The sequence below is a fragment of the Euleptes europaea genome, chromosome 3 (genome assembly GCF_029931775.1).
Source record: "Euleptes europaea isolate rEulEur1 chromosome 3, rEulEur1.hap1, whole genome shotgun sequence".
Classification (NCBI taxonomy): Eukaryota; Metazoa; Chordata; class Lepidosauria; order Squamata; family Sphaerodactylidae; genus Euleptes; species Euleptes europaea.
In genome coordinates this window covers 113488742-113500864 of record NC_079314.1, presented here as the reverse complement: position 1 = coordinate 113500864, position 12123 = coordinate 113488742, and the positions used below count along the sequence as shown (strand labels likewise).

General features: G+C 45.4%; 1 protein-coding gene across 1 annotated transcript in view; it reads right to left on the bottom strand.

Moving 5' to 3' along the window:
* Nucleotides 1-12123, bottom strand: part of C2CD5 (C2 calcium dependent domain containing 5) — a 113156-nt gene that overhangs the window by 37828 nt on the left and 63205 nt on the right. The window contains exons 10-12 of the mRNA XM_056846609.1: nt 4876-4990; nt 4086-4181; nt 1481-1672 (exon numbers count right to left, since the gene is read on the bottom strand). Coding sequence (XP_056702587.1) covers nt 1481-1672; nt 4086-4181; nt 4876-4990 — 403 coding nt within the window. The remainder of the gene's footprint in view (nt 1-1480; nt 1673-4085; nt 4182-4875; nt 4991-12123) is intronic.

Here is a 12123-nt window from a genome sequence, read left to right as displayed (position 1 = left end):
CTGTGCCTTTGTGTACTAATTGTTATGTATTTTATGTTACTCATTACAGACCTATGTGTCATAAAAGATAATTAATTACCTCATTCCTGATGATAACTACAGTAAGTCACATGTAACCTGTTGTAAACAAGTTACATATCATTACTGTGCGATATCTGTATTAGTTATACTTGTTGTTGAATTTCAAGGTTACAATCCGAAGGATGATATCGAAATGAGATACTAGCCAGCAGACCTGTCACTGTTGTGGTTCTGTGTTATATTATCAACACTTTTGCTTTTTGCATTTGCTCACTGTTTGTTTACTGTAATACATGTTTTGCAATTTATTTGAACCTTTGGTGTTACTACTATTTTGTAAAATTTTGGAGTAACTACAAGTTATTTAGATAAACTTCTTGTAACCTCTGGTGCTTTGCACATTTTTTTTTTTCTGTCTTGAAACAGTTTTACCAATGGTTAAGAAGACAAACGTCACAGAAAACTGTGGCTTTGGATATGGTTTCCCCACAAAATGCTGCATTCTAGCAGAAGGGCTCTTAAGGGTTTTTTCCCCTACTGATGATGGATCAAGCTGAAGGTAAATGACTAAGTTCAACAGTGGTGTAAATAAATAAATTGAACAGATCTCTAAAAAAAAAACAAAGAAGAAGAGTTGGTTTTTTTATGCCGACTTTCTCTACCACTTAAGGGAGAATCAAACTGGCTTACAATCACCTTCCCCTCCCCACAACAGACACCCTGTGAAGAAGGTGGGGCTGAGAGAGCTCTAAGAGAGCTGTAACTTGCCCAAGGTCACCCAGCTGGCTTCACGAAGAGGAGTGGGGAAACCAATCCAGTTCACCAGATCAGACTCCACCGCTCCAACCACCACTCTTAACCACTACACCACGCTGGCTCCAGTAACAAGAAATTATGTGCCTCTTGCATGTATTACATTGTTCAGCTATATGAAAAGGGCAACTCTAAGTGGTACCAAAAGACTTTTGGCCATAAAGCTATGCGCACTTTGAGCACAAAAAAAACAACCACACAATGTGGCTGCTCCCTGTAAGGCACACAATCGCTATCAGCAAGCTGCATCTAACTCAAGTCAGTTGATTCCCCCCACCCCCATATTCTCTGAATAAATGCTTAATTAGAAATATTTTGGCTTTCCTCAGCTTTCCACATTTGGTATTTTAAATACATAAGTAGCTTCCATGTCGATTCGGTAGCGTAACGTCAACGTCAAATTCAATGAGATCTAAAACCTAGCAGATGCACTTAGGGCCGTTAACTTTAAGGCCGACGAAAATGCGTCCAAAAGCAGAAGCAGCTTGCCTGGCACAGGAAAGCTAAAAATATCAAGACCTTCTACTACTGGCTGTTTTTAGATATCGCTATTGAGCCACATTGATCAGCACTGAACTAAACAGCAGAGCGCAGTTAGCCAACAGAACAATTCAGAGAAGCGAAGGCAACCGGGCCAAAGCTATACCTGGCTTGAATGAGACATCCTTTCCCAACCACCATCGCATCTGCAGGCAGATCTATCGTCGTGAAAAGAACGTCGGGGACTTTTTGTCTCCGGCAGCTGCAGCAGTAGGTGAGGTGAGCGGGAAACGGCATATTCAGCTCGTCGTAAGGTATGTGGCAAAAGCCACAGCCTGGAGGGGAGGTTTCTTCTAACCTGAACGAGACATTGAGAGAAATCTGGTATTACCATTCATGCATCGCCCTGTGAAGAAATTCTGCAGTCAAGTATATAAAAACACAGCCCTGGCCTTAGAAGCCGCACATACGGAACGTCGAATTTTGCCTTCTGTTCTGTGTTTGCTGGAGTTGATCAACGCAGTTAGGGTAAATCAGACTTGCTCCAAAGCATGGCTCCCCAGGTCAGGAAAACGGTACGGGGGCAAGGCTTACTGCCTTCTTGTAATGTGGGTCCTGATCATAATTAGATCCCCCATGTGCCTGAAAATTGAGCTTTAAAACAGAATCGCTAGGAGTTCGGGACACTGAATTCCCAACACGCATCTACATTGGCCCTCGAGAGCGACAGGAGCACCTTACAGTATACAGATCTGCTCTGGTAGCGGAGGCTCTTTCGCAACAGGGAAAGACTACTTGTGCTGGAAGAAAGCATCGCTGCTAGCAGAAAAGATCTGTGGAATCCAACCCATAATCTCTCCCATTTTTGACAGTGGGCCATGATCTGCAATGTATTGCCTAGTAACAAAGGACTACTATTTAAAGAAGAAGAGTTGGTTTTTATATGCCAACTTTCTCTACTACTTAAGGAAGAATCAAACCAGCTTACAATCTCCTTCCTTTCCCTTCCCCACAACAGACAACCTGGGAGGCAGGTGGGGCTGAGAGAACTCTAAGAGAGCTGTGACTAGCCCAAGGTCACCCAGCAGGGGGGTCTCTCAGCCCAGCAAAGGGGGGAGTGTCGGCCATGGAGAGGCACCTGGGGGAGGGGCGGCACGTCCTCCTGCCGCAAGTTAACTTTTCTTTGCCTGGGCGCCTGGCTGCCTTCCTGTTTGGGCGGGGGGGGGGGGGGGGGGCGGCGGCCCCCAACAGTGTTTGAGGGACAGTGAACTGGCCCCCTGTTTTAAAAGTTTGAGGACCCCTGATCTAAAACATAATAAAAACAATAACACATTTAAAAATATAATTTAAAATACAATTTAAAATAGCCCAATAATGCATCTCAATGTCGCTAAAACCCTAAAAATAGCAATCTCCAGGCGGCAGATGAATCTAACCACCCCCCAAGGTGGTATATCGGGGGTGCTGCTCAATAGCGGGGAAGGGGGGGGGGAAGGACTAGGGAGGCCAGTACTTATAACGAGAACCGTTGCTGGCCTCAACCATAAGCCTGGCAGAATAGCTCCATCTTGCAGGCCCTGCGGCATTCCTGAAGGTCCAGCAGGGCCCTGACCTCGCTTGGGAGGCTATTCCACCAGGCAGGGGCCAGGGCGGAAAAAGCCCTGGCCCTGGTCGAGTGCAGCCGGATACTCCTTGGGCCATATTCTGCATTGGTCAGACCTCACTTGGAATACTGTGTCCAGTTTTGGGCCCCACAATTTAAGAAGGATGTTGACAAGTTGGAGCGTGTCCAGAGGAGGGCAACCAGAATGGTCAAAGGTCTGGGATCCATGCCCTATGAGGAGAGACTTAAGGAGCTGGGTTTGTTTAGTCTGGAGAAGAGAAGGTTAAGGGGTGACATGGTAGCCATGTTTAAATATTTAAAGGGATGCCATGTTAATGAGGGAACTAGCTTGTTCTCTGTTGCTTCAGAGACTAGGACACAGAGTAATGGATTTCAACTAAGAGAAAAACGATTCCACCTAAACATTAGGAAGAACTTTCTGATGGTGAGGGCGGTTCGACGGTGTAATGCGCTGTTTCGGGGGGGGGGGGTGTTGATTGTGGGATCCTGCATGGCAGGGGTTGGACTGGATGGCCCTTGTGGTCTCTTCCAACCTTGTGTGATTTTGTGGGCCGGGGATCACCAGCAAGTTGGTATTACATGAACGTAGGTTTCTCTGGGGAACATGCCAGGAGAGGCGGTCCTGTAGATATGATGTGAAACAAGATTTCACATCGGGGTTTTTGGGGGGAGGGGGGTGTTCAAGAGTGCTCAACATACTTATCGTCATTCAAAAGGTAACACACATACACACACATATACAGTTGCCCCATGCTACAGCTGATCACCAAGTCTGGGCTTCAACAATTAAGCGAGACACTAGAAAGGTCATCTGTACTCAGAGTACCACGAGAGTAAAATATGGCGGAGTGGCAAACAGGGGAAAAAAACGAGAACTGTATTCTGTGGTTAGTAGTCAAACAGGTTACCTTATTCAGGCTTTTAGAAAACTTAAAAAAAACAGTAAGAGACTAGCAAGCTGGTGCAAAGCTCCACAACGTCTGTTGATGTTAGTGGGGGGAAAAGCAGTACAGTGGTTGGCCCCGCATCCTGTACTGTAACACTGGTAACCTACCCTAATAGAGAAGAACTATCCTGGATTTGAGGAAAAAAATCAAACTCTCCCTTCTCTGACCCTATGGAAAAGTAGCCAGGCTGCCATGACAACCTTTGATCCAAACAGACTTCCATGGAGCCGTCCTGGAGGAACCTAGGGTTCAGTACTGCTGCCGTGCCGGAGGCGGACAAAATACAGACCTCTTCGCTGCAAAAGAGAAGAACGATAAAGAGACGAAGGCACATTATGGGTGGTGTACATTTTCAGGCATCTTAATCAGTAAATAAGGGTAAAGTGTAGCGACTGGGGAAGGCACTGGCAAACCACCCCGTAAAACATACTCTGCCTAGGAAATGTCAGGATGTGACGTCACCCCATGGGTCAGTAATGACCCGGTGCTTGCACAAGGGACTACCTTTACCTTTTATTCAGTAAAAGTGTGTTGGGGGGAGGAGAACAGCGGCAAGAAACTAATTCCGAGTTAACTGTTACTTTTAGAAATTTAAAACATTCATTAAAGGCTGCCTTCCTCTTTACAGAGCTCAAGGCAGCTTACAATATAAATAACATATGTAATGTTAAATCCACAACAACCAAAATTTAAAACCCTACATTTAGGACTACGAGTAACTGACTGAAATGCCATCATCAACTACTTCCTAAAGCTTGGGGGGGGGGGAGCGCACTTCCCTGGGGAGGCTGTTCCATAATTGCGGGGCTGCCAATGAAAATGCCCGTGTCAAGGCTGACTCACTGGTTCAGGTTTGCCGAGACCCTGCTCGCTGCAGTTATCTGAGACCTTTCCCCACTTCCACTCCACCCTCTCCTGCTGATTGCCCAATACAGCCTGCATTTGGAAAGCCTAAGGGGGGAGGGGAACCAAGCCTTCACAGCGATTTACCAAATGCTAGTCGATTCACTGTAGCCTACTACAGCGTGACAGCCCAATGCCCTGGCATGGGATTTTATTTCTTGTCTGATTTCTGCCCACCACGCGTCTCGGGTCTCCGGATCATCTGAAAGACAAAGCATACATCAGTTCACTACTCGGCACTATAACAAGCGCTACGAGTCTGCGGCTCACAAGGAGAACGTCGCTCAAGAGTAGCGTTTGGATTTTCATAGCTGTCACCCTGACAACGCTCTTTCCTACCAATCTATCTTTGTGCTACTTAGCAAACCATGCATTTTCCTGTGTGTCACTTCTTCTTTACACCCCTCAAAGAATACAGTGATTTAAAGAACGCTCTTGTCCCCCCCCCCAAAAAAAATTATCAATTTGCCCAAAGGAAGCCAACAATGTTACTATATCAACATCCTCAACCTTTTTTACCTTATAAAATTACATGTGCTAATCGTGCTTTCAATTGAGTTAGCTGTTGAAGAAATGGACTGCTTAATTCCATGAAGAATTCTTCTTCAACTAGCAAGAGGAATGAATTCAAGAAGGGTACCAAAAATTCATTTGAACAGTATTCTGTTATTACACAAAGTTGTAAGTCTTAAATGACTCACTTTGGAGTAGTTATCTGAAGTCCAGGAAGAGAAAAGACAGGAGCGCAGGGGGGAGAAATATATTTTATTTATCATAATGGGAACACGCAGAGAGATGGCCACTCGACAGATCCTGTGATGAAGCTGCATGCAAAACGCGTCAAGATCTACAAACATATATAAAATATATTTTCCCCACTGCCCCTCTGCCTTCCCTTCCCTTCCTGGGCTTCTGCAATGGTGAGGGCCTCTTCTTCTGTTTTCCGATACTGGTTGTGCTGAAGGCTGGCTTCGCTGAGCAAGCAGTGCCAGAATTTCCAACCTGACCCCTGCCCAATTTTATCTGAAGGTAGATCCAAATGATTGTGACAGCCCTCACCCTCAAGTAAGGATGTTTGGAAACAGCTCTTTGATTTAAAACCAAAGGCCTACAGCTGCAGGGGGGGGGAGATCACACGGTACCCCAAAATTGACAGTTGTTGAATTCGTTACAGAATTAAAAAAGAAAGCTATCTTGCTGCAAAAAAACAACAACTAGCTACAGTGAAATGTTGTTTATAAGCAGAGGGAGAGGGATCCAAGTGGCTTTAGTCATAGGGCCTTTTTTGTTTTTTAAAAAGCCTTAATAGCAAGTTTCTTTTCAAAATTCAGAGGAATTTAAAAAGCAATGGCAGTCAGATGCTCAAAGAGAAGGGGGGGGGAAATCACAAACGCCATTGATCTAGTGCAAATCTTTTGCTTTAGCCTAAGAAACCCCTTTAGATCTCATTGGAATATTGATCCGATAGCCATAATCGACAAAATGTTTGGACGCTTTTTGTATACAGTTCTTGGCAAACCCATTACAGAAAGTACCGGGTTCAGAGCTGAAGAATTGTATTGCTTAATTCCACTCTTATTCTGTAGTATTGTGTCAGCAAAGCAAATACAGGTTGAGTATCCCTTATTCAGAAATCTGATATCCAGACTGATCCAAAAACCAGACCTTTTGAGCCAGCACGCAGGCATTACTCACAGGCCCTCAGCAGTGCCAAGGCTGCAAATGGCTAGCCAGTCGAAGCAAGTAAATGGCATTCCTGGTCACAGAGGCCAGGCGCTTATCCAGCAGTAGGTCAGGGTCCAAGAGCTCTGCCCCACCCCACCTGTTCCTTCAAGGGGAGTGCAACCCATCCAGAACAAGTGACAAATTCAGTCCTGGGTCAGACCTTCAGTTTACAAGTCACACTTCCATTTTTTCAGGCTTAACCTTCAGTTTATTTCACCGCATCCACTTGCAAACTGCCTCCAGACACTAGTTCACCAGTATGGTATAGTGGTTAAGAGCATGGTGTAGTGGTAGCCAGCGTGGTGTAAGGGTTAAGAGTGGTGGTTTGGAGCGGGGGACTCTGATCTGGAGAACTGGGTTTGATTTCCCACTCCTCCACGTGAGCGACGGATGCTAATCTGGTAAACCAGATTTGCTTCCCCACTCCTCCATATGAAGCCAGCTGGGTGTCCTTGGGCTATTCACAGTTCTCTCCGAACTCTCTCAGCCCCACCTACCTCACAGGGTGTCTGTTGTGGGGAGGGGAAGGGAAGGGGATTGTAAGCCAGTTTGATGCTCCCTTAAGTGGTAGAGAAAGTCGGCATATAAAAACCAACTCTTCTTCTACTACTACTACAGCCTCCCTGGGATTGGCTGCAAGAGCAAGAGACAGCTGAGTGTCACCCACGTACTGGCGAAACCCAGCCCAAATCTCCAGATTGATGTCATCCAGCAGTTTCATGTAAAATAGCAGAGGGGACAAAACACAGCCTTGCAGGTACCCAGAGACAAAGTGCTGAACACCAACTCCCCGAATGCCACCTTCCGAAACCAACTCTCCAGGTAGGACTAGAAGAAGAAGAGTTGATTTTTATACCCCGCTTTTTCTCTACCTTTTAAAGGAGTCTCAAAGCGGCTTACAATCACCTTCCCTTTCCCTCTCCACAACAGGCACTTTGTGGGGTGAGGCTGAAAGAGCTCAAAGAGAACTGTGACTAGCCCAAGGTCACGCAGCAGGCTTCATGTGGAGGAATGGGGAAACCAAGCCAGTTCTCCAGATTAGAGTCCGCCGCTCACGTGGAGGAGTGGGGAAACCAAGCCGGTTCTCCAGATTAGAGTCCGCCACTCTTAACCACTACACCACACTAGAACAGTGCCTTCCACTATGGAAAGACAGCCCAGAAGGATATCATGACTGGTGGCACTGAAAACTGCTGAACAGTCCAGGAGAATCAACAGAGGTGCTCTCCCCTCTGTCCATCTCTCAGGACAGGTCATCCACCAGGGCAACCAAGGCTGTTTGAATCCTATAACCAGACTGGAAAGGATCCAAACAATCCATTCCAACCAGGGCACTTTTGGCCTCCCCACTCTCCCCATAAAAATCCTGCATGTTAGTTTACAAGCCAGTTTTGAAACCTGAAGGAATTTCAAAAGCACTCTGGTGATACTGCATGGAGAGCTGTTAGCGAATAAAAACAAAGAGGTCCCACAAGATGCTGGGGAGAAAACCAAGATTATTTTGGAAAGCTACTGTAAAGATATAAAAGTAGGGATTCCCCCCCCTTCCAACAAAGGGAATGAAAATATCATAGCAATATGGATACTGATAAGATTCTCAGAAAGGACTGAAGAGGAAGCAAGTTCCTCTGAAACTGAATATAAATAACTCACAATAAAGCTAGGAGGGTATATTGTGACTACCCACTAAGAAAACGCTAAATAATTAGTTTCAAAATCAGAGCATCAGCTGTTTAGTTGCTGGGGGGGGCTTCATCTCAGAGTTCAAGCATCTTTTCACACGCACTGAATAATCCACTTTCAATCCAAATTGCAACTGGATCTTACAGTGTGAAAGGACAAAATTCACTTGCAAACGATAATTAAAGTGAATTGAAATTATGCAGCGTGTGTGAAAGGACCTCCAGGGGTCACTGCCGAAAGCCCAGCCCACCTTTCTGCATCAAAAAGTCAGAATAGGAGTTCGGAAAAGCAAACTCAACTGCACGGGATGGGATGTGAACAGAAAGATGAGGACGGGAACCGAGAAGGGAAGAGGAGAGCGAGAGAAAAGAACAAAGTGCACGTGGAAATCAAAAGAAGAACATGGAAATCAAAAGAAGAACATGGAAATCGCACGTGAGAACCAGAAAAGGCTAAGATGGTAAAAAGAAAGTGTACAAAAGAATAAGAGGCACAAACAGTACTGAACATTATTGACATTGGCGTCCAACACAGTTCTTCCAAACAAAAAGAACTAATGTTACGTGCCCCTTAATTTGAGGAACAAGGAATTTTCTCTATCTGCTGCCCTGACAAAACACTTCTACTACACAGTGCCATTTTCGAGAATTCTCACAACTCTCGTGGACAGCGCAACCCCTACTAAAAGGTCACCGAGTCACTAAACAAACAGAAACCACAAAAACACTATGAGCTCGTGAGTTAATACCATATGGCATCAGGCCATGTAGAATCCAACAACAAATGGCCAATACAAAATTTTACCCAGGATCTAACCAATGTGCTTAGAAGACTTATGCTTAAGAACTAACTTGGAAGCAGGGTCAGCAACACCGTATTCAGAAAAACTACATGCCAAGGTACAAAATGAAAACACAAATATCATCCATAACATTTCAATATACATTTTCTCCTCTGTTAGCACTGTAGATTTTACTGGTTCGTTTTTTCACACTCAAAGAACAATCAAAGGATTTTGCATATACACAGAATGCAATGTATATTCACACACAATACCCAAACTTACCTTTGCATATTAAAATATTTTTTAATGACTTTAATTAAAAACACCACAACATGGCAACAATAATTGATACAAAACAACTGGAATGCAGTGCGATGTGTAGCATTCTGGGTTTTTTCCCTGAAATGTGTATAAATATATATATAAATATTCACAAGCAGCCTTTTTTGACACATGAGCCACACAATTTCACATGGGGATGCCATCAAAGCATTTCCACATTGAAGTAAAGCTAAGGATTTACATAAAACAATCGAGGAGTCGGGAAGGAAGCAGGGATGGCATGTGTCCAGCACAATCCAGAAGGGCGCTGCCCTGTTTGGTTCCGGGTTAAAGCAAAAGCTTAGAGCTCAGGGTTTCGCAAAGCAGATTCAGCGGACAGGAGCCAGAAACGGTGGGTAGTTTGGCGCATGCTTGGATCAGGTGACAGTACAGACCGAAAACTATGGCAGCTCACTGAAATGGTTACAGAGAAAAGTAATGGCCCTGGAGTCTAAGGTGAAAGCGGAAGGCAAGCATACAGAGCACTCAATCACAAAGGTTTTCTAGCCAAAATTAAAAAAAATCTATTCGAGGAAGTTTAAAGCAAAGGGTTATCCTAAAACTGTGCTCACAAGGAATTCTGCTGCACTTCAAAGTCTCACTGCCATTTCAAGAATTTTGCAAGGGTCTCAGATCAATTCTCAATTCTTGAGAATTGGTACAGTGTAGGCGGAAGGGTTTTTAGAGCCGCAAAGGGATGCTGCAGTGGAGCAGTCCATCGATTAACGTCAGCTTAGTCGAGACGGGCTTCAGTAGGCTTAATCGAGCGTGGCCAAACAGGGCTTCTACTGAAGCAGTTTTAAGATTGCCTGCCAGCTCCTTAGTTCTAAGCACGTTTCCTCAGAAATAAATTTGTCAGATTCACTGGGCCTTCGTAATAAGCGTAACTTGTAACCCTCACATCTGAAAGGTCAGATCTGCCTCAAAAATTCAAAAAGGGAAAAAAAATCACATCACTGCTAACACAAACCCCAAGAGCCATTAAGTCAGCAAGACTCCTCTGTGAAGAACAAGAGTGTAGGGCACAGCTAAGATATGACAGAGAACAATAAAACAAAAACCAGACAAATCTGCCTGCATGCCTTCTTTCTATGTTTGTTTTTCAGGGATCTCATTTTGAAGAGTAAATACACCCTCAAAATCCCAACTTAACCCCACAGCCCTTAAAAGTGAGCTAAGCGGATTGCCTCTCTGTGATGACACTGACAGTTCGGGCCGAATGTTTCTATTTAACGTTCAGGTCGTGTCTCGTGCTATTTAAGATTCAAAGGGAATCTTTCAACTAGCAGGAGAATATAAACTTGAATGAACGCCAAACTGACTCAACATGCATGTCGAAACCCCACAAAGACTGCATTTTAATCCGTGTGTGACAAAGGAGTCCTAATGCCGAGACTTAGTGGCAGTTGCCAAAATGACATCTTATATCAGGTTTTCATAATTTTCTGCATGCATCAAATAAAATAAGCCCTGACCTGGATGGCCCAGGCCAGCTCAATCTTGTCAGCTTCTGGAAGCTAAGCAAGGTTGGCCCTGGTTAGTACTTGGATGGGAGACCACCAAGGAAGTCCAGGGTCACTATGCAGAGGCAGGCAACAGCAAATCACCTCTGCTCGTCTCTTGCCTTGAAATCCCTACAGTGGGGGTGTGAAACATAAGGCCCGAGGGCTGGATCTGGCCCCTTAAGAACATAAGAAAGGCTATGCTGGATGAGATCAAGGTCCATTGAGCCCATCAGTCTGTTCACACAGTGGCCAACCAGGTGCTTCTAGGGAGCCCAGAAACAAGACAACTGTAGCAGCATTATCCTGCTCCTCAGATCGTGGAGAGAATAGGTATGAATCATGACTAGTATCCATTTTGACTAGTAGCAATGAATACCCCTCTCCTCCATGAACATGTCCACTCCCCCTTAAAGCCTTCCAAGTTGTCAGCCATCACCACATCCTGGGGCAGAGAGTTCCACAATCCAACTATGCGTTGTGTGAAGAAATACTTCCTTTTATCTGTTTTGAATCTCTCCCCCTCCAGCTTCAGCAGATGACCCCACGTTCTAGTACTATGAGAGAGGAAGAAAAGCTTCTCCCTGTCCACTCTCACCATACTATGCATATGCCCTATGAGGAGCGGTTAAAACACTTAGGGCTGTTTAGCTTGGAAGGCTTTAAGGGAGAAGCTCTTATCTGGCCCGTGAGCCAACCGAAGCAGCCACCACCACCACCCGCCCCCAATCTGGGCTGGCAAGGCATGGCCCGGCCAGTGACATTTATGTCATATCCTGCCTTCGTAACATGTGAGTTCGACACCCCTGCCCTACTTGGTTGCTGTAAGTCAGCAGCAAATTGATGGCGCTTTGCACCCCCACCCATTTACTAACTCAAAACGGAGCCCTGGAATACGATCCTATGCCCGGCATCCAGACAGGCTTCGGCAGGGGTCTGTTGCAATTCTCCTGTCAAGCCACTACCGTGTGGGCATGCTGCTGGGACTCATGCAAACGGGAGCGTGCCCTGCGCCCACCTAGAGTATCTGGCAGTTCACTGTTTTCCTGGTGTACAGTCTGGGTTTTTTTATAAGCAGCAATAGAAGCTACACCAAGGGACCTGAGGGAAAACAAGCTGCTGGACTGATCCAAGATAAAGTGCAGGAGGGGCCCCTATCAGTGTGAACCGTCTGTCCGTGAGAAGCCACGTCCAGCAAAACGGCATACCACAGGCAGTAACAGCTCAACAATGGAAAAATTACAACGGGCTTTTATGGAAGCCGAGTCCTCACCAGGAGAGCCCAAGGCTAACCTGATCTCGTCAGATCTCAGAAGCTAA